Source organism: Diadema setosum, chromosome 13 (assembly GCF_964275005.1).
Source record: "Diadema setosum chromosome 13, eeDiaSeto1, whole genome shotgun sequence".
Lineage (NCBI taxonomy): Eukaryota > Metazoa > Echinodermata > Echinoidea > Diadematoida > Diadematidae > Diadema > Diadema setosum.
The window spans coordinates 6,506,067-6,528,553 of NC_092697.1; the positions used below are offsets into that span (position 1 = coordinate 6,506,067).

At 39.0% G+C, this 22,487-nt stretch overlaps 3 protein-coding genes across 3 annotated transcripts in view; all 3 read right to left on the reverse strand.

Moving 5' to 3' along the window:
* Positions 1-2,328, reverse strand: part of LOC140236897 (serine/threonine-protein kinase PLK1-like) — a 69,657-nt gene extending 67,329 nt beyond the window's left edge. Inside the window, exon 1 of the mRNA XM_072316832.1 lies at positions 2,024-2,328. Within this exon, the coding sequence (XP_072172933.1) occupies positions 2,024-2,305 (282 nt within the window). The 5' untranslated portion in view covers positions 2,306-2,328. The remainder of the gene's footprint in view (positions 1-2,023) is intronic.
* A 10,753-nt stretch (positions 2,329-13,081) lies between these two features.
* Positions 13,082-13,699, reverse strand: LOC140237125 (dynein light chain Tctex-type 5-B-like). The gene has a single exon (XM_072317066.1). It carries the CDS (start codon positions 13,697-13,699, stop codon positions 13,082-13,084), a length of 618 nt encoding a protein of 205 aa, XP_072173167.1.
* Positions 13,700-18,303: 4,604 nt separating this feature from the next.
* Positions 18,304-19,016, reverse strand: LOC140237264 (dynein light chain Tctex-type protein 2B-like). The gene has a single exon (XM_072317208.1). It carries the CDS (start codon positions 19,014-19,016, stop codon positions 18,396-18,398), a length of 621 nt encoding a protein of 206 aa, XP_072173309.1. The 3' UTR covers positions 18,304-18,395.
* Between the last annotated feature and the right edge of the window lie 3,471 nt (positions 19,017-22,487).

The following is a 22,487-nucleotide window of genomic DNA, read 5'->3' on the forward strand; positions in this document are numbered from 1 at the left end:
CACACACTTTTGTTGATAATGTGTGGATCTCAGTTGACCTGGGAAAAAGCCATCCAATCCAAAATATTTTGTGCATAAATTCTCTCTGCTTCTCTTGAGTTACACACTGAAATCATAGCTCAAAAGATGCATTTTAGTACCCAAACCTCCTGTGCATTGGGGCACCTTTTGACTTGAAGTAAAAATACAACACATGCATCAAGAGTTGAGGCACTGGGAAACGTAAATGGGAACCTTTGCTAATTATAGCGCAGGGTTGACCTGACAACAAGATGCACGTAGGAACTGCTGTTTCTGTACCATTATCGCTGTCATCCTAACGCTCCACTTTTAGGCATCCTGCCTAAAAAGAACCGCTTGACTGGGGGAGATATTTAAGGCTTGCTGTTGAGTCACTCTGGCTAGCTGGTTTAAAAATAGATGCCCCCTCATGTATCTCCTTGTCAAAGGAAACATTAAAGAAGAGACCAAAAAAAAAAAAAAAAAAAAGACAGAGAGAGAGAGAAAACCTTCCCAGATAAATTTGTCTCATATAATGTGCATAAAGATCACATGACTGCAATTTAGGGGGATGTGGTTTCAGGCAATACCCTGATCTATCAGGCAGCAGGGGGAAACTAATCATTTTTAAGCCAAAGTTAAGTGCACCATCCAGAAGTCTGGAAGTTCCAGACGCACTGTTACATTACTCCAAGAGTTCCTCACCTGCTACTTGCAGGGACAAAAGGGTTAAGTGCTTTGGCTTGTAATGTTGGTCGTACTTCATATGCAATACAGCGCTTGCCTTAAATGAGGGGTTGGGCATCTGAGATAGATCAAGAGACTGACAACTTAGGCTGCGTTTGTAAGATTTCGCGTGCCGAGAATCATTGTTTTGAAACACTGTTTTGAAACACTGTTTTGAAACACAGTTTTGTCAGAACAGCGTTTATAAGATTTTTCTCCCAAGCATGTCGGAGCTCTCTCGGACTGTGCCACTGCACAGCTCAATCTGTGCAGTTTGTTCCTCAGCAAAAGGTCAAATAGGGCGTGAGTAAGGCATCGTGATGTCATTTAAACAGTGTTTTAGATCGCGGTCGCGTTTATAAGATTTTTACAACACTGTTTCTACAGAAACACTGTTTCAAGTTATGGCTAGCATTTATAAGATTTTTTTTTTTTTCTCGCTAGAAACACTGTTTGGCCAGAAACAGTGTTTCAAAACACTGTTTCTGGCCAGAAAAAAAAAATCTTATAAATGCACAGTCCTGAGACTTTACAGAGGTGTAGAAAGCACAGTTGTCAGGGGCTGCCATTGAAAATGTACATCATTCACTTGCTGAGCCATAGACACGTACAGCAAGGGATTTCATTGAAAGTGTATCCCACATGTAGAATTTTGCGACCTCTGGCATAACAACTGGGTGAAATGTGAACTTCCAAAGAAAGCAGCAAGATCCACATTCAGTGATGTATTAATTGCTATAAACCCCGATAACCTTTGCTGGGCATGGAAATTTTTTTTTTTTTAATATTTGGGCTGTTTCGGATTATTTCTGTTATGTATTTCTATTATGGTATCAATATATTATGGAAATAATTCCAAGAAATTGAAATTTAGGATTCAGACAGATGGAAACTATTGAAAAATATATTAGGCAAAAAAAAAACTCATTTCTGATATTCCCCAACACTTTAAAAAACTACATACACATACTCCTAAATCCCACTTGAAAAGTTTATATCGTACAATGTATGTTCGTCGATAGTCAGGTATCGCAGTGCGTACTGCTTCTTGAAGATTTGCCCTGTAGGAGCCCATAATGAAACAGGAAAAGATTTATACAGGTTCCTGACTGGGGCCACAACTGTAGTTAATGACTTTGCAAAGACTTTATAATAATAGTTTGTAACAGCTGAAGGAACAGGCGGAAATCTTGACAGGTGATAAAGGCCCCTAGCTTCGGTAGTCGCGATCAGAGTGAGGTACTGCAATATCAAGCAACAGGGTACTGGTTCTCAAAACTATTTTGTCCCTGCTTACCTTTCCAAGGAGCCGTCCCCTGCGGTACCTGTCCCCTGTCTCTGGGTCCACGATCACAGCAGGTAGCTCCGGCAGCTTGCTGGCGGTGGGGGTGGACTTGGGCGCCCGGGCAGGTGGGATCGGTGGTTTCACGCCCCCTTCTCCGGGCCTGGGGGGCGTGCTTGGGGGTGGTGTGGCTGGGTATGTTCCTGCCACCGGCGTTTGCGGGGACGGGGGCGGGGTGGCGCGGGGGCTACCGCTGTCGGGCGTGGCAAGACCGGATTTCATCTGGAGCTGGTCCATGATGGTCCACTTAGCATCCTTGTGGAGACCTGCCGTGTGGGAGAGTTGGGAGCGAGTCAGTGGCATGGCAATCTCAGTGTACAGTAAGTCCAGAGATGAAGTTGCAACAGATCAAATATTACACTAACTATACTACGCAATCCAAATAATTATGTAACAGCTCTGCAGAGGTCGCGTAAGGCTTGAGGGGCAGCACAAGGGTACAGTGCCAAGTGAAAGGAAATGTAGAGTTAACCCAGAAATATGGGACAGACTACAAGCATCTAACTGACATTCACACTTTGTTAGTCACTGATGGGCAACTGCTGGATTCTGGTCAGACTGCGGCTGATAACCATCGAGGTATCACTTCCTGACAGCTCTATGCCGTCCGCTCGACTTAAAAATAGCGCCGCTATGATAAATTGACATCGTAACTTTAACTCTGTCCTGGCAAGTTGTACAAAGCATACCATCAACGATTTAAATCAAACAGTGTAGGCCTACATGTACATCAAGTTCTAAAATCCAACTTTACACTGTACGTACATTCCATTTTTTATTTTCAATTTACGTCATATACTTTTCACATAATTTTCATGGCTCAAACTCGTAACAGAAGTCACAACGGCAATAATCCAAACTTCAAAAACATCATGTTGCATGTATAATAAATCATAACATGGACTTGAACTGAAAAAGAGTGCTTGTATATTTAGCTCCAGACTCACATTTTATGTCACAATTTTTTATTCTCACTTTCTGATCATACAATCAATCAATAAGGGAAAGTACCCATGTGGCTATTGAGTCTGACCAACCACAAGTCAATGAAAGTGAGTTTTGTTGGGCCTGTTGCTGAATTTATAGATCACACTTATTACAGCATTCTACTGTTACATTATGTAAGCCTACAGTGTACACATATCAATAGAGTGCAGCATTATCATGGGGCTAACCTGCTCAAGACTGAAACTGATTTGATTTTACAATATATATGTATGTGTAGGTCTATGTGCTACATTGTTGAACCAACATACAATGTAGGACCCTACGGTGTAATACCATAAAAGTGGAAATTTTCTTGCGGAGCAATTTTTAGTGTCCAGCCATGTAAAATTAATTTTGTGTAATTCTGTAGAATCAGAGAGATAAAACAGCATATTTTTGCATTACTTTCACGCTGCATGAATTGAGCAAAACATTTCCCCACTACCGAAAGTCCACTTTTACCTCAATGGGTTTTTGTGACATACAGATGTATGGTCCGAAACCCACAATTGTACATACACTGTAGGCAGGTACAACATACACTTATTGTACATGTGTACACTGTATAATCTCACAGAGGTCCAATGTTAAGTCTTACAGCTTCTTTGTGCACTTCTTCCCTCACATTGTCCTTTTTGTCTTTTCCTTTTCTTAATGAGAGCTGTGACTACACAAAACTTGATGCACTGCTTCCTGAATTAATCTACTTGGTGCAATGCAGACCCAGGGGAATGCATTTACAGCGAAAGGAAATTGGGTTCTAACCTTTTCTACACAGCTGATTTTATCACGTATGTATTATGGTTATTTGAAATCAAGCCTTGCTGTCAGCACAGTGAGTTCATAATATTATTAGTATCAAAATGAACTTGTTAGTTTGTTGGTGTATCTTAACACTGAGTCAATCTTTTAAACTGATATTTCTAATCTTTACTAACCTGAAATAACAAGTTTATCTCCTTTGTCATGAAAAATAACCAACAAACTTCAAGTACATTTGTGGCATACCTTATCAAAAACCAAAGTGAGTTATTATTGATGTACACTCTTTTTCTTCTTTTTTATGACAAATTTTAAATGCAAAATATCAACATTTCAGTGATCTCTAGACATATTTGAATACATGTACATATCTTTGCTGAACTGATAGAGACTACATGTAGTGCCAAGTATGCTCGAGCAGGTGTCTTTGGGTGCGGTATTATTCACACCAAAATAAGCCCGTCCTCCACAGGTTGGGCAGAGTCACAAATCTTACACATGGTGCACATCTTCAATGAGGTATTGTATGAGCAGGATTCCTGCACTGAATCTTCACAAGTTGAAACCTCCCATCTCTCTGAGACATATCAAGTTCTTGGTTGTATGTGTAGTGTTGGCCTAATAAACTGTGATTTATGATAGACACTTCCATAACTCATTAACCTCGAAGCTCTTGGGGAAACTGAAACCTGGGCAGAACTTTTTTACTGTAGGTACATCTGTACACTGTATCACATTTTCTTTCTTTCTTTGTGCTCCCTGTCTGCTAACTAACTCTCCCCTTATTGTGTGTAGAACTCCCACTGCAAAATCCTTCCAAAGCCATAGTGTGTGGTTTGCTTGTTTAGGTTTTGTTTTTTCTCTCTCTCCTTTACAGTGAAGTGCCCCTGTATGATCAGGTTAACTTGAAAAAAATATATTAAATTCAAACAAACAAGCAGAATGGTTTCGATCAGATGCTCATAAACTACAGGTAAACCTGCCTTTAGAAGCAGCCACCTGTCTACAGCAGCCACCCATCTCAAAAAGCCCCTTTTTTGATTACCCTGCCTGTGGTGCCTGCTATTATAGAAATGTCTGACTATACTTAAAATAACAAATCAATTAACCCAATTCCCTTTAAAAAAATCTTGAAAACCTCATGGGCATTTTAACACAGAATATACAGAGCACCTGCATATAGACACAGGGTTTCATATACAATATCGAAAAGACAGTAATATTGGTAATACAAATTAGATGGGGATGATGTCATCACATCTCATTCTTCCAACCTGTAGAGAAGTCAGCAAAACATTTTCTTTAGAATATGAATGATAAAAGGAATAAAGTGTCTTCTTTCTACTAAATTATTGCAGGGTTGCAAACAATGGCAAATCTCTGGGGAAAGGGTTTGCAGTTTAGATGTACACTGTAACTTTACCAATAAATGAAGAGTTTGTTCGCAAAAACCGATAAGTCCATATTTGCCAAATGGAGATATTTGCGATTAAAGGTCAAGAAAAATAAAGAGAATAATACGAAAATTTTGGCTTCTTTTGACCACAACTTAAAAAATGTACCTTTATATGTAGTGACCAATATATCATTTAAAAGGTATTATTTTGTACTTTATGACAGAGACCATACTTCAAAATCTTCAAAAATGGACTTATCGGTTTTTGCAAACAAACTCTTCAAATTTTCAAAAAAGAGAGAGATTTGTTTTAATGTTTTCTAGGTGCCATCGGGAGTCTTGTGTGGAAATGACATCAACACTAGACATTTGTATTCATTAAAAGACTTCTAAATGCACTCAATACTAATAATCGAGTCAAAGCTGAATACAATGTAGATAATTGAATACGGGTATGTGCTTTAAAATCGTCAATACAAGTATCAAATTAGGTCGAATCAGTTAAAATTGTATGGCTTTTTCTATTATAATGCTTTCTCTCCTGTAGTTTGTGAGAACTATTTCAAGAATTTGTTATTTAAAAAAATGTGTAGAAAGTTAAAGCTTTTGCTCAAGGGCATATTATATGAATGTGGGAATCTGTTGATGTTTGTTTTATTTTGTTTGTTTTGCATTGAGAGCTTTAAACGTCAAGGCATCCATTTTGTCACCTTGGGTAAGTCATGCATGACGTGTAATACATTGTACTCTGACCATGAAATGAATGGTATTGCTAATCCAGTGAATCATTATTTGCATTTCAGATGACCATTTATTCTGAAAGAAAAAAAAAAATCAATGTCTCCTCCAAACTGAAGGTTATTATAAAACGTAAGTATGTGTAGGTCTACAGGTATAGGTAGGCCTACCTATCGATCTCATATCAAATTGCTATACACGTAGTTTACAAGTATGTTTGGGTGAAATAAATATTAAAACATGTGGTTCAAAAGTGATACACAAGGGGATAATCAATGGTGTTGCTGCTTTATGTCTTGCTTTTGTTATTGCATTTATCTTGGAGTAGTAAAGCATTTTCATAATCAAACGCAAAGTCCAAGTAAAGGTCGTCTATCAATGTCTCATCATGATATTCTAATGTTCAATACAGCTGATTTTCACATGAATTTATATCTCCTTTCACCTAAAGAAGATAAACAATAGATTACAAAGAGAAGAAAGCTGAAGCATTGAGGTGGACTTCCACCTCCCTGGCTGGAGTAAAGGAGTGTGAAGGCACATTGTAGTTACAATGCAAGTACAACATGTATTCACTTACACAGTGATTTTGCTTTTTACTAGCTAGAACGATACTGATAACATCATTATCAATTTGTTCAGATCCAGCTGATTTTGCACAAATTGTATAAAATTTACCATAGACACCTGCCTTGGTATACTTGAGTTCTAGTCTCTAAGGGGTTAAAGAAGAGAGCTATGAGAGCACAAGTAAGTGGAGTACAAAAAGGTAAAGAAAATTAATATATTCAACGAGAGAACCATGGCTTTACTTTGAAAGAAATGCAAGATCCACAATCCACACAATTCAAGCTTTTACTACACTCTGCCTAATTTTAGATGCATGAGATATATGAGATGAGGTTTCAAAGCTTGTTTGGAGGTTAATTAAATTATGCATACAATTGTAGCATAAGAAATAACATCATCAAGTTACAAGACAAATTTTGCTCCTTAGGTGCTATTTTTACTTTTTCACATTTTCATTGTGTATGAAGGTAATATCTTTAATGAAATTACTTTGAAAAGTGGTTACAATCCATTAACAAACAACCATTGTTTATCAATACCAAAACATATATTAACCATCAAAGTATCACACTTTCAATACTGCACTCTCACATAGCAATTTATACACCACAGTACATACTGGCTGGTGTGGTAATAATTAAATTCACCCAGCTTTGTGAAACTTTGGAACAGATCCTCAATCAGGTGTGTTGAATTATTTGTTTATCCCATTGAGGAGAGACTGATATTGAGCATCACTACAAAACGCATTTCACACAGACACCTGCCCGAGGATATTCAGGACTTGTCTTCAACGGGTTTGGAATAATACTTCTCAGGCAACATTAAAGGTTGCCTACATAAACATATTAATGTGACATATATTATGTAATTAGATTCCATGAAAAAAAAACTACAATGTTAATCAGTCTATTACCATCAGGCATATAATTAGCATATCATTATCATACAATTTAAATCCAGGGATACTATGCCGATGGCATCGGGTCTAGCTGAAATGGCTAATAGTCAAATGTATACCTTGCAGTCGTTAAGAAAATAAAAAGAGGAATGGTTTAATGATCATTTCGTTTCGCGGCTTTTTCTTATGACGGTAGCTCGCTTTGAACGGTTTTCACGTAGAGATCAAGTGTGTAAGGCCTCCAGGACGTAGTCCTACGATTTATGAGACACATTTTCTCGCTGCCCTAGCTGTCGCCTGCTTTTTACATGCTGGCTCAAGTCATCAAGAACCTAGGCGCGACAAAATGCTGGTAGGTGCGCCGGTTTCAATTTTGCATCTCTCTTAAGAAATAAAGGCATACACATAAAAACCATGTGGCTGATTCAGTCTTCCTAGAATTTGATGAAATGTACTCAACACTCACCAGATATTGTAGTAGGTATCCCTGCGAGCCAGCGAAGGCTGGTATTGAACAGAAAACTCACAAGTAGGTTGGTTGGTTGAAGATTCTCGCAGCTGCTGGAGTCTGGCTATACTGCTGGCTAGCTGTGTACAATACGCGATCGTCCGAGCAGAGCTCTTTGATCGCGGGCTTGTATCCGAGTACGAGTAGTATCGAATCGAGTCGAGTCGTCGCACACCAATTCATACACACCGCACTGAATGCACATTGGTGGCCGCGTGTGTGTCCTTGTCCACACGATGATGCGTGGGAAAAAAACGGAGGCAAGAGCAGTGTACACAAACTAACCTCACACCCAGAAACAGTCCGGTGCACCAGAGTTGCTCTCGCTCGACATACAGTAATGACTGCTGTATTGGAATAACGTTTTGCATAATGATTATGTACATTTTTATTATGTACAAGTAGTTTTCTTTTTGTAAAATATTAGATGATTAGGGACAGAATCAAATCGAGAACATATTCGTATCATAACTAACATGAATTCTCAAAAGAACATAAGCGTTTTTTGGAAATTATTTTTCTTTTATTGCGTGTTGTGTGCATCTGTTGAAAGTCGTTAATTTTGTCAATTAATTGCCCAAGGAGCCTAAGGGCGTAATAGATTAACTTTCTCCAGCACTATAGTAAAAAGACTCTAATGAGATTTAAAAGATTCTCTTAATCTTTATTTCAAGCATCAAATATCATGCGCATGAAACAACATAACACATCAAGCAGATTGTCCAAATTATTCTGACTTCATACAATGGACTTCAAAGCAAAGGCTGTTATAGAAGCCAAAAACCTCATCTAAAGCTTTCTTAGAAAACTGTTCATGTATAAGAATTTGTTTCAGATGACAAGTAATGACAAAATGTAGATTTTCTGCAATAAATGTATAAAACACAATGTTATTCCTGGCTGAGTACATAATAATAATCAGTCAGATTTCCTGCACAAAGCATAATGATTGCAATTGAACAGAGAAGTACCTAAAAATTTCAAGATTCATGTTCAAATTGCATGAGGGGGTCGGTGAAATATAGTGCTAACCAGGGAGGTGGCCCACCTCCCTGTGCTAACCCTCACAATAGTCATTTTGAGATAATCGCTGTTGAATGTTTGGAAAGTCTATACATTGTACATTAATAAAACATGAATGCATGCATATTTTACCATCTTATTGGTTGAATTCAAATATGACATTTTCACGGAGGTTAGAGGGAAAGATAAAGATATATGAAAATGCATGTAACTCAATTTTTATAAAAGTGTGGGTTAGCACTATATTGCACTGACCCCCTCGCATGATAATTGATATAATAATGTTGAGAGGCGATAATATCAACTCCTGACTTTGCATGGTCACATTGACTGTTCATGAACGGTTTCGCGAAAATTACAGAAATTTCACAATTTCATGATTTCCCGCATTTTAGTTCGATTTTAATCAAATTTTCTCTTGTGTTTGTAAAACTTTACTCTTTCTTTTCCGGATTAAGTATGATTATGTGCTAATTTGATAATTGACATAGATTTTCTAATACCCCATTCAACACAGATTTTTTGTTCTCTCTCATTGGTCACTCGTTGGTAATGAACTTTTTTGTTTTGTTTGTTTTTGCAGCGTCCACCTTCCGAAGTGTATCGGGTCGCAGTCCAATGAAGCCGACTTGTGTCGGTCGACTATCAGGTCAGTGTCACATGTTGGGCACGATCTGATGAGGGAAGCCAGAGATTAGTTCTCTATCGGACGCCATTTTCAGTCGCAAGTCCAGTGAGTGTGGGCAGGATAAGTGTCGAGTCAGTCCGATAAGTGTGGAGTCATTTTAATGTGTTGTGTAGTGCGACTATCGGGCGAATATCCAGCCGATGTCCTATGACAATTTGTTGAGTTTCCGACAGTTAAACGTAAAACAGTCATCGGACGGGTTAACTTGAGTCTTGTTTCTGGGAATCTCCTGGCATTGTTATCATCCTCGATGAGCCTTGATGCAAGTCTATGAAGCTTGTCTGATCAGATTTTATCGATACTTATGGGAACGCCGAAATTTCTGCATTTTGGGGATCAGAATAAAGAGCCTCCATCCGATGGTCAATCATATGGAATTCTGGTGGAATGTAGGCCTATTTCGTCACTTTGGATTCATCTGCTAGTATGTCGGGCAGTGTTCATGCAATCGTTTAGGTAATACACCGTTGTTATTTATAAGGAGATGTTTTATGTTCCATGTGAGATGACTTACTATGGAAACAGCGGGACGTGCGTAATTTGAAGGCAAGAAATAAGACTACGTTCTCCCATTGCAGCAATCAAAGTAAATAGCGTAGCGCCATCTAGAGTTTAAAACATTATAACACTGTCGTCACTCTCATAAGTATTCTCGTACATCACCACCAGTAAAATTCAACGTTCTTCTTCAAAGTTTTTCTCCATTGTTCAGTCACACCAGTGTTGGTAGCAGAAAACGTATCTTCATGGCCCCTGGACACCAAAGAATAACATTAAGTACCGCGTAAGATACTGCATACGGAACAATTCCTTGAAGGGATGGTATAAATTTGTTTGAGATGGGGATTCATGTTTAAACTTTTTTTGCGAAATATTATTAGAAACCACTTATATGACATGTTATAAAAGAGCAATTCTAACAGGAATGAAAAGTCTATTTTGATGAAAATTGGTTTGAAATAGTTGAGATATCAAAAAAAAAATAAAACAAAGTGGTCCTAATTAAAGTTGGAACCCACCTTGTGTTAAGACCACAGTGACTTTGTTTTTGGATATCTCAGCCAATGCAAACCCAATTTTCATACAAATAAAGTTTTAATTCATCTTTAATATTCATATAGGTGGTTTCTAACAGTGATGAATCCAGAAGGGGCCCACCGGGAGCCCGTCCCCTCTTTTTTTTTATATTTTAAAACAAAACAAAGAAAAAGAAAAAAATGGGGGGGGGGGGAGGCGCGCGCCCCCTTTAATTTTATAAAGGCGTCTCCCCTTTACGGAATTCGTGGACCCGCCCCTTTTTCTAATAATATCTCCCCAAAAGTTTAAACCTGAATCTCCATATCAACCAAATCTATACAATGCCTTAAGATTTAAACAACGTCCACACGGGCAAAGGAAACTTGCCCCAAAGAAATATATATTGCACACACACGCTGTACATACTGCACATACCGTATACACTTATTCATACACACCATCCCACCCCCCCCCCCCCCAAAAAAAAAAAAAAATCAGATGATTGAAGGTGACTGTGTCGTCTTTATATGACCCTCGAGATCACTGACAATGATAAAAGTAAATTTCTTGCAGAACAATGACCAGACGTAATTCCCTTTGATCTCGAGAAGTTCAAAATTCTTTTTCCCCCTGTAATCTGTATGAAGAATATTTTGACTTGAATGAGCTGTTGCACACTTTAATGTACTTTAAAGGAACGATAGGAACGATATAGACTATGTTAAGTGGGGGCTTCAATTGTATGTGTGTGTGTGTGTGTGTTTTGAGATGAGAAACTACTTATGAAATATGAAAGAGCATATTATTTTAGCCTAATTCAAAGAGGAATTCAAAGGTTATTTGATGAAAATCTGTTTTGAAATGGCTGAGATCTCCAAAGCAGAATGGTCCTAATAAGGAGTGGGACACACCTTTAATCAGGACCACTTTGTTTTTGGATATCTCAGCCATTTTTCAAAACTGATATTCATTAATAAACCACTAATATGAAATGTGAAAGAGTGTATGATGATTCTGAGAAGAATTCAAAGTTTGTTTGATGAAAATCGGATTTAAACATGTCTAAGATATAAAAACGCGGTTAAGCTTGTTTGTCGTATTTTGGTGAAGAAAAGGGATTGATTCACATTCAAACTTTCAGAAGAACAATCATTACCGCAGAGAAACTTTTCAAGTTCTGAGGACAAGACACCCGACTCTTCTATCAATAGCGCCAGCTATTGGCGGAGTTAGAAAAAGAAAATGTAAAAAAAAAACAACAAGAAAACGAAAGTAAATGTGTTGAGTTTTGTTTACTGATCCTCCATGAGAGATAGCTTTTATTATGCGTAATCTTCAGCCGATATTTTGTTGGCCAATATGGGTCAGACATTCTTAGGTAGATAACAAAATAATGATATGGGTTTTCATTCGTCCAACCGCACAGCAAACATTATGAAAATCTGTCCTAGAAAGGATTTTCCCTCTTTCCGTTAGTAGGCAACATGAGCAAAGCATCATGTAGTAATATAATCTATATAATACACATTTTAACAATGACTGTTGTTGCTGCTCTGTTATCTCTTTACTTGCCATCATTTAGCCATCTCTCCGTGACTTAATGCACATCTTGAGAGAGAGAAGAAAGCTCTTTGTATCTATTTACTTTAGCTCTGCGATTCAGTTCGATATACTGCACATCGAGATTGTACTATCGTAAGAAAATCGAATGTTACCACGTGATGTAAAAAAAAAAAAAAAAAAAAAAAAAAAAAAAAAAAAAAAAAAAAAAAACTCATCCCAAATTTGACGAAAAAATTTAAAATGCCAGCCCTCCAGATACACAGGTGGTATTCCTAGAATTGATTGACTATATACATATATATTTTCAATTATTATTATTATTTTTTGGATAGAATTCACTCGTTCCTAATGAACACGTTTCTTTCATTTCGGATACGGTTTGCCCGCAATAGTTGTCTCTTTACTCACAACGTCGGGCAAACGTTAGGCTAACTCCGGGATTGTCACAACCAGTCTTGTTTTATAAAGATGGAACGATGATTATCGTAAGCAATTAGTTTCTGAGTGCTATCAAGAGGCCTGTTTATATGCGTATGAAAATTATGGATATAATTTCCTCTGCAAAGAACTATAGATACAAGCTAATCCATCTACAAAATATACATATCCATTTTTTGATAGGTCTACTTGGAAAGCCATTTCATTCATTGTTGTTTTGTCGGGCAAGCGTCGAGTAAACCTCGGGGAATCTTGCTGGTTGGCAGGAAAATCTTCGTCATAAATAAGTCTGAATAGAATTTGACTCTATGTGAGGAAAGAAGTCTATTGGATCAAAATTATCATCTTCAAAGTGGGAAAAGGACGGAAATATGCGATAGATGACCAAAATTGTTCCTTGTTGGGTTTTCGTGCAGCCGCCACTATTCGTAGTAGAGTCCGTGAACGATGGCCACAGCGTACATCGTCTGGTTCTCGAACGACGCGCTGGCGAAGTTGTCGGTCGTCTTATCCCATACGGCGCGGGTTGCAATCTCCATACCCTGCCCGGTCAGTGGACCCATGTAGAGTTGGCAGACGATCTTGTAGCGCGGCATGTGTAGTTCCTTGACGCGCCGCTTGATTTCATTCACCAGATCCTGCGTCACTATGGAGACGGTCGTGGGTGAGTATTGCTTGTCTGATAGGCGACTTTCTAGCAAGTCTTTCAAGATTTTCTCGACGGCGCTGGACCTGAACGTCGTACCGTCGTCCGGTTGCAGTTTGTACGTGTTCTCACGGCTCACGGTAGGCTTGGATCGCTGGGAGCCAGTCGTGGATCGCTGCCCAAAATGGCGATGGAACGCGGTTGTCGAGAAGGCGTACGACATTCGGCGCCAGCGAATTGCTGCGGCCGAGAGCTGCTGTGGCTCGCTGTCTTTCGTGCGGTCGGAGCGGCTGCTGGCGATCGAGCTTCGCCGCGACGTCAGGGACCCCTGGCGCCTCTTGCCGAGCATCTGGTTGTTGAACTGTTGGAGGTTACGCTCATTCAGGGAAGACATGATGTGCGTTGTGTGTCGGGGCTCCCGTTATTTCAGTCTACTGTCAGATGGATCTAAGCAGTGTTTTTGATGTAACGTACGTTATGTCACCCTGCGTTCTTGTCAAACACCAAACCAATTGTCTGCAAGAAAAATATAGACATAGAAAAATCAAAGAGCATTCTATAACATGCTCAGTCTCAGTGAGCTATCATCTCATTTCAGGAGACAGAGATTTCAAAAAAGCTTAGCCTAGAAAGCGAGATCAAATCACGTAAGAACCATTATAATTGCGGCCATATCTTTTCAAGCAAAGACGGGTTACTAATGGAATGATATAGGACAGTGCAGTGTAGTTATTTGATGTTAGTTTTGACTTGACTTTGAACACGGATATCAGGTATTGTACGAAAAGATTTTATCGAAACTGGGATGACAATAACACGGTCTTAACAATGTGAAGTAATTCAAATGAACTGAAATATGTTAAACCCTATACAGTAATGCAAAACAATTATATCTTACCCAAAATAATTACAACTTTAACAACAATACAGCAGATACATTGAAATACATCTTATGCTTGAACACGTCGATGAATTTTGTCGACTTTTAATTTTTTTGAGGTTTTGGTAGAATCACTGTATAAGAAGGCTATCATAGTTTATAATATGATAGTTCTACTGATAGGTTTCTGCAATTGCTGAATCTGCACAAGACGTAAATTTCCCTTTAACCATACCAGGGAAGTGGGCCTCCCTGACCATACACACTATACAATACTGTACGGTTAATTCAATGGCCATTCACATAAATAAGCACCACTAAATATAAGTATTGAATAGCAACAGAAGGGACTTATCTTGAAGTGCGAATACGCGTATTAAAAGACAGTAATAACTTGCACGAAACTTCAACAAGAAAAATCAAATAAAATAGCGCAGTACTATTTTCATACTCACATAACATTCGAAAGATGTATGACGTAGATCGTGAAATATTTGTCGTGACAATAATAATCTTGACCACTATCATTTCTTCTTTCACCGTTATTCCTGGCTCATATCTCTGCACAAACTTGGAAGAATTAGTGAAGCCGAAACATCGACTTCACTATCTTCAGATTAGCAGAAATGCGATGCTGTCTCAACGAATATAACTGTGTAAGTGCTTTCTCCTTGCGATTGTCAGTCTCTTTTAATAGCCCGATATTTTCTTTACTGCTCCCCACCGGACCTAATCCGCTGGATTTAGTTCGCGCGATTAACTGGAACAAATTGAAAGGCGGGATTAAATGATTAACGGAAATGAATTATCGAACAATTCCTCGAATCGATTACGTTGTGTCAGTTATGCAAATGAAGGACATCATGGATAGAGCTGCTTAGCTTCTCTGTTTTGACCTCATTTAGGGGAAAAGGTTAAACTATAATAATCTATACCGAATACTAGCTGAGCGGACGAGAAAAAAAAAATGTACAGTGTGAGGTCTCGAACCACGCGGTCAGAGAACTCGTCTGACCGAAAACTAACGAAGCGTCGAACGTAGAGGGGGTTGTGACGTAGATTGGCCTCGAGGGACTCCAGATTGGCCCTTTGTTGCCTGGTGCGGTCGGCCCTCATTTGTGATGGACGTACACGGATGGATGACGACGAGTTACGGATGTTTAACAGAATCTCAATGAAATTAATACAAGTGTTTTCACTCGACGTAGAGATGATTCGACACAGATTATTTTCACATACCAGATCCGTTCATTTTCATCTGAATAACACTACCAAGCACACTATCAGGCTATTGCTTCCCGGCAACGCGAACATTTACCTTGTCGGGGAAGCAATCGTTGGGGTTGTGTTCACTGGTATCAGATATTTGAAAGCTGTGTTTTTGAAATGAATTGTTATATCAAAGGCGACCATACACATACACACACACATGTTTATATAGCAGAGCGAGGATTGACACATATTCGACGTATTCTACAAATCTTTATGAACAGGAAATGTATCATATTATGCTTGCCTTAAAAAATATTGTGCCCTTCAGCAGTCAGACGCGCTCTTGTTAGTCGAGCGTTTAAAGCCGACTCGGAAGAAGAGAATTCTCGCGAATTTATTATACATGTATCTTACCTGAAACTCCCAAATCAAACATATATATCTCCCTCCCTCTCTCTGTTCCTCCTGCTTTCTGCCTGTCTCTCTCTAAGAATAATTATGTATCCGGTGTATAACAAATATATAATCTGATGTGTTGTAAGCACACAAAGGTTTCGCAGTCAACGAAAGAAATCGAATCAGAGAGACCAAGAACTTGCGTCCTTTTGCCTCGTCCAATCATAGTGACAGAAGAGCTCCCATCTGTGACTAGTGTTTTAGATCAAAAGGACGTCAAAACAACTTAAATCTAACAGCGATTTAAAAAAAAAAAAAAGAATATTCGGTGCTTGTGATGGAGAAACGTATCATTTTGTGCAATTGTGTCACATCTGAAAATTATGATTTTCAATGGAGTATTGTCCATACCAGTGACTAAATGATTGGTTTATTTCTAATTTCATGTCAAAACTTTTCATAAAATCTGCCTTTTGATCTCACGATGAAAAACGAAAAAAAAAAATAATAATCGAACTTACCTTAACACATTGTTCATGGTTACTAAAGTGGATCATGCAAGAAGTTTGTGAGAATTTGATGATCTCGTATAATAGGGAGTTGGTTAATGCCATTGATTTCTTTTTAATCCTCTTACATCATTATTGTTTCTTCCTTGCCCAGAGGCTTCACCAGCTTCCTCTCAAATCTCTGCATTCTGCAATCGCTAGACGAGAGAAGTTAATTTTCCTGAGGGGCAACAACTATTGTATGCAAATTATCTCATGATACACTTTTCCTTCAACATGAAAATCATCACACAAATACTGCAATATATTCATCCTATAAATTGTATTTAATATTTCATCAATGCACCGCAAGACAGCATAATCAGGATATCAGCTGCCTCAGTATTTACAAAATATAATATGTAATTTTTTTCTTTTGGCTGCCTAATTAGTATCCTGATAATACAACGTACGGTCACGGACAATACAATGTAATTCCATGGCAATCCTTTAATGGGATCGGCGCTATAGTCAAAAGAATAGGAAATTTTGCATCAGACCTCATAAACAACAGATCAATTTACTCAGTTCAATCCAATATACTTTCCTGGCCAAGGATACGATCATTTCTTCATCATGTTCATCACAACATTCACATGATTTGAAATCTTACGTTAGAAGGATAGATTATACCATGTGAGCACTATCGGGGAGGTGAATATTCGATATGAATACAATTCATTCTTACAGTAGTTTGTTCAAACAAATAAACTCCAACACGTTTTGGTACGTCCCCCCCCCCCCTCCCCCGTATCTATCCACACACAGTGTTAGTGATCTAAAAGTTTAAAAGAGAGAATCATTAATTTAATGATTGACATGCACCACCAAGTGCCAGGGTAAATAACGTAGAGGAGATGTTCCTCTTTTTCTTTTAAGAGACAACTTGATAAACCTTTTCATATCATTTTATGAGTGAGGTTCATTCGTGGATTCTCCTCTATTAACAAATTACTGATATACTCAACCAAATGGCAACTCTTCAAAAGTGAATAACTGTCCTTTATCCGACTTTACTCTTTCTACACGACCGACATGATAACTATGGTGTCTATATGCAATTATGTGAATATGTTGTTTCTCAGTAGAAATACCCCTGTCATACAATAATTGAATCGTGTCTCTAATACATGGTAGTTTACCCCCTTTATGTGCTGACAGGATATTATCCGTCCCCAATTTTCATGGTTTGAATGCAGGTAAGATATTGAAAACTTAACTCGTCGTTACTATTTAGTTTTGATTATTACACAATTGACACTGATATAGTATGATCTCAACATTATCTCTCTTTTTTTCTTCTATATTGACCATGCAGGCAACATATGACTTCTAAGTGATCATAAAGAAATTAGAAGTTGTCTTTGCACTGATCAAAATCGTTATTTTTTCCATTGAGATGTTATCATCTCGTATTCATTCCTTTGAGTTGCTTGCCTTTTTTTGTATCGTACGATTTCTTATCAATCATGCACGCACCTAATTTTTCAAATCTATTTACAACCGTATTTCAGGTATTTGATGTTTGCAAGAGTTCTTCTGTCTTCCTTCGAAATTATTCGCACTTTATGCGTAGTAACAAAACAACCTATGATCTCGAGGACACTATCACTGTGTTACCCTCACATTGACCTTCGATTGAGGAGGAGTCGAGCGCCGTGATAACTTCGGCGACACGATAATATCGAGATGTTGACTGGTATTAATGGCAGCGCCAATGGCAGCGCCTTAAAACTATACATGCGTTTTGTCAATATTGCTAGTATTCTTGCATAGTTATAATTTTTTGTTTGCTTTTTAAATGAACTCGCTAGGATGAAGTATCCCCATGGATTTTCATCACAGCTTCCATTAACAGATTCAACATCCGTTGTGGCAGTGTTTGAGCTAAAGTCAGTCGAATCTGATAAAACGTATTTTTATCTATTTGTTCATTCATGTAATTATCTTTATTTTTTGATTCTATATTCTAGCAATCTATTTATTTTTGCTTTGTTAGTAACGAGTTCCATGACCTTAAAGGATAATGCATATTGTGATAAGGGGCATACGCTTCATTCAAAGTACGTGGCATGGACGGATGCAACGGCATATAGGGATTCGTTCTGGAACGTTGCCGTGGCGAAGTTATCGGTTTCCGTGTTCCACACAGCTCGGCTGACCATCTGCATACTCTGTCCGTTCTTCGAGCCGATGTAGATCTGGCAGACGATTTTATAGCGCGGCATTTTTAGGTCCTTCACGCGCTTCTTGATCTCATCCGACATGTTCTGAGTGAAGATGGAGACCGTTGTTGGCGCGTACTGCGCGTTGGATAGGTGCGTCTCCAGAACCGATTTCAGAATCTTTTCGATAGCACTTCTCTTGAAAGCAGTCCCTTCGTCTGGCTTCATCTTGTATGTGTTCTCGTATCGCACGGCAGGTTTCGACTGCTGCGACTCTGCTGCGGAGCGGAGCAAGGTATTTCCGCGATGGCTGCCCATGGATATGGAGTAGGCCCTGGAGAGACGTCGCCAGCGGTTCGGCGGCGGCAGCGGCCCGTCACCATCCTTGGTTGAGTGACTGCTGCTGACGATGGAGCCGCGGCGTGACATGATCGAGCGGCGACGCCCTCCCTGCCCGCCCGGCTGCTGCTGGTTGAACTGCTCCAAGTTACGTTCGCTCAATGCTGCCATAGTTCCGTACCGGCGCACAGGTGTGTCTTGAAGAGTTGTGATAAACGTGGATAATGTCTGTAGTGTGCAAAAAATGGCCTACAAATTCCTTACAGGCTGCATGTCCGAATCATTCCAGCATGCAGGTAGAAGTTGGTTGGATGAGTGAACAACCGTTTTGCGCCCAGGAACCACTCCGAATCATGGCGTCATGTCTGTAAAAATAAAATACATACAAAGAGTTAATACAATTAATCAGAAACATAATAAGAGAGCAGTACAGATCACGTGTGGTCGAACAGTTTTTTTTTTTTTCATCGACCAGAGATAAATTGGAAGAAGAGGACATTTGAAAACAGAAAAGTTATAACCAGAGACGGTGCGAGAGATGTGTGACATACTTCTTCCAAACGATAGGGGCGATTTCGGCATAAGTCGCTTTCTGTGGTCACGTTGAAGGCGTTTGATGTGAAATCCCAGTCAATACACTTCGTTGTATTGGTCCTACTCGCGAAAAATTCATTACCTCCTGATACCTAGTTCACTTTATCTGTAATTACACTCCACTGGTCTTTCTACATTATTTCTCCCGACGGGATTACAGAAAAAAGGCTATATCCTGTAAAAACTTTTCTTTTCGCTTTCTGTTTTTTTTTTTTAATGTAATGGATAACAAAATGCTCATCCACCGAGTAGAAACGACAAGTTGATGGCCCATTATAAAGCAACATACCATAAATGAAATGATTAAATGTTTTGATAATGATAAAGTATAAGTCTTAGTCATCCTGGAAATTCCTTGTTGTCTTTTACATGGTTGGAGGCTCTAGAGGCTCTACCTCACATCCGTGACTTCTCACACCCCACCAGAGTAGTTAGGGAGCGACTCGAGGGGGTCATGAAACTACTAGTAAAGTACATTTTGCATATGAAAGTCCACCTTAACAAGATCCAAAAACTTGCGTTGCAGCTTATAGTTCTTCATATTTTTTTTTTTGTAATTGTATCTGAGGCGCGCGGGCAGCTTGATAATAATATTTGTGTATCTTTTCAATAAGTATGATATAAGCATACATTCAATGGTTGACAATCAGTGGCGTATCTAGGGAAAACGGCGCCCGGGGCAAGCTCGAAAATTGCGCCCCTAATTTCTGAAAAAGTGTTCAACCCCAACCCCATTCCGGTAGGGACTTTAAACAAAGGGGTCTTTTGAGGGTGATTTAAATGTAATGAATTTTGATAAACCGTTGCGAGCGAGCGCAGCGAGCGAGCGGAAAATTTTTGTATTTCAGCTTACAAAACATGGAATTCTTGTCATATTTTGTTTATCAAATATTGGAATTCTAACTAAGATATAGTGACGGCCTTATAGATAACGATTTATACCAACAAATTGAGGACTTTGAAAAATACTCTAAATTAGTACGCGCGAGTGAGCCGACATTTATATATTTCCGCGTCATCATCACGTTTTGTTCTTATCTCTTTTTTTATTTGATAAATTTTGGCAAGCGAGCGTAGCGAGAGAGCCGAAAATTTTTGTATTTCAGCTTACAAAACAAGGAATTCTTTTCATTTTTTGCTTATTAAATCTTACAATTCTAATTAAGATATAGTGACGACCTTATAGATAACGATTTATACCAACAAACTGAGGACTTGAAAAAATACTCTAAATTAGTACGAGCGAGTGAGCCGAAATTTGTATATTTCCGCGTCATCATTACGTTTTTGTTCTTATCTTTTTTTAATTGTTTTTTATTTACGCCCCCCCCCCTTCGTATGTTCGAAACCGTTGGCGTCCTCTTTTTATCCAATCGGCGATCGCTTCAGAACGAATGAAATTGCAACCGCTGCTCCGTGAAACATTTTGCCTGCTAAATATAAAATGACATGTGTGGACACAATAGACACTGTCATTAGTTTGTCTGCATCATCATCATGTTTTGTTTTTTTCTCTTGTTTGCTTTGGTTTTCTGCCCCCCCCCCCTCCACCATTCTCCCTCCGTCTCCCCCCCCCCCCTTTTTTCCGGGCGAATTTTTTTTTCTTCTTCTTTTTCTTCTTCTTTTCTTTTTCTTTTTTCTTCTTCTTCTTCGTTTTTTTCCCCTTTTTTTTGCGCCCCCAAGGAGTGGCGCCCGGGGCACGTGCCCCCCTTGCCCCCCCCCCCCCTAGATACGCCACTGTTGACAATTTATTATGATCTTATATTTTCTTGAAATGTTATCTTGCCAGTCAAGTGCTACATCCATGAAGAATTTTCCTGCCAGGACGTTTACATGTATTTGAAAAAAAAAATTCTCCTTTCCATCCACATCTCGACCTGCGTTTCACGCGAAAGAAACACTGATACCCAATACAACAGCGTAATGCACATAATCACTCGCACACACAATGTCACACAAACACACACGAGGTAACGCACTGCTTTATACGTGACAAGTAAGGTTGGTGCACATTACATGGGATCTAATAGGTAAGACTTTAATGGGGTAGCTCTCTTATTCTATGTTCTTTAAAGACTCAATTAGGGTAAGGGCTATGAATTTCTAGGAAAATATGACATACAAAGATTAGCTAACTATCATAATGCACAATGTCTATAGCTGTGGAACTAATTCTTGCTCGAGATCTCACTCAAAGCGGCTTCACTGCCGCTGCGTCCGGGTCCCGTTTCGTAAAACTTTTTATCTGTAACAACTGCCACATTTCTACGTCAAATTTGCTCTCAGCCAATCAGATGCAATGATTTCAGTAGCATATAACAACTATTGTAACTTCTTACCAGTGGCGTATCTAGGGGGGGGGGCAAGGGGGGCACGTGCCCCGGGCGCCACTCCTTGGGGGCGCAAAAAAAAAGAAGAAAAAAGAAAAAAGAAAAAAGGAAGAAAAAAAAAAGAAAAAGAAAAAAGAAGAAGAAGAAGAAGAAGAAGAAGAAGAAGAAGAAACAACTCACCGGAAAGAGGGGGGGGGGGGGGGAGGAAGAATGGTGGGGGGGGGGGGGGCAGAAAACCAAATAAAAAAAAAGATAAAAACAAAACACAATGATGACTCGGACAAAATGACAATGTTTATTGTGTTCACACAAGAATTCCATGTTATGTGTTATGTAAGCTGAAATACAACAATTTTCGGCTCGCTCGCTGCGCTCGCTCTCTAAATTTTATATAGAAGAAGAAGGTGAGAACAAAATGTGATGATGGCGCGGACAAAATGACAATGTCTATTGTGTTCACACATGTCATTTTATGTTTAGCAGGCAAAATGTTTCACGGGGCTGCGGCTGCAATTTCTTTCGTTCTGAAGCGATCGCCAATTGGATCAAAAGAAGGCGCCAACGGTTTCGAAAATACGGGGGGGGGGCACCAAAAAAAATCAAACAAGATAAGAACAAAATGTAATGATGACGTGCAAATATACAAATTTCGGCTCAATCGCTCGTACTAATTTAGAGTATTTCTTCAAGTCCTCAGTTTGTTGGTAAAAATCGTTAT

Bases quoted from the DNA above. Each gene is read 5' to 3' on its own strand.
- LOC140237125 (XM_072317066.1), bottom strand. From the start codon at position 13,699: ATGTCTTCCCTGAATGAGCGTAACCTCCAACAGTTCAACAACCAGATG.
- LOC140237264 (XM_072317208.1), bottom strand. From the start codon at position 19,016: ATGGCAGCATTGAGCGAACGTAACTTGGAGCAGTTCAACCAGCAGCAG.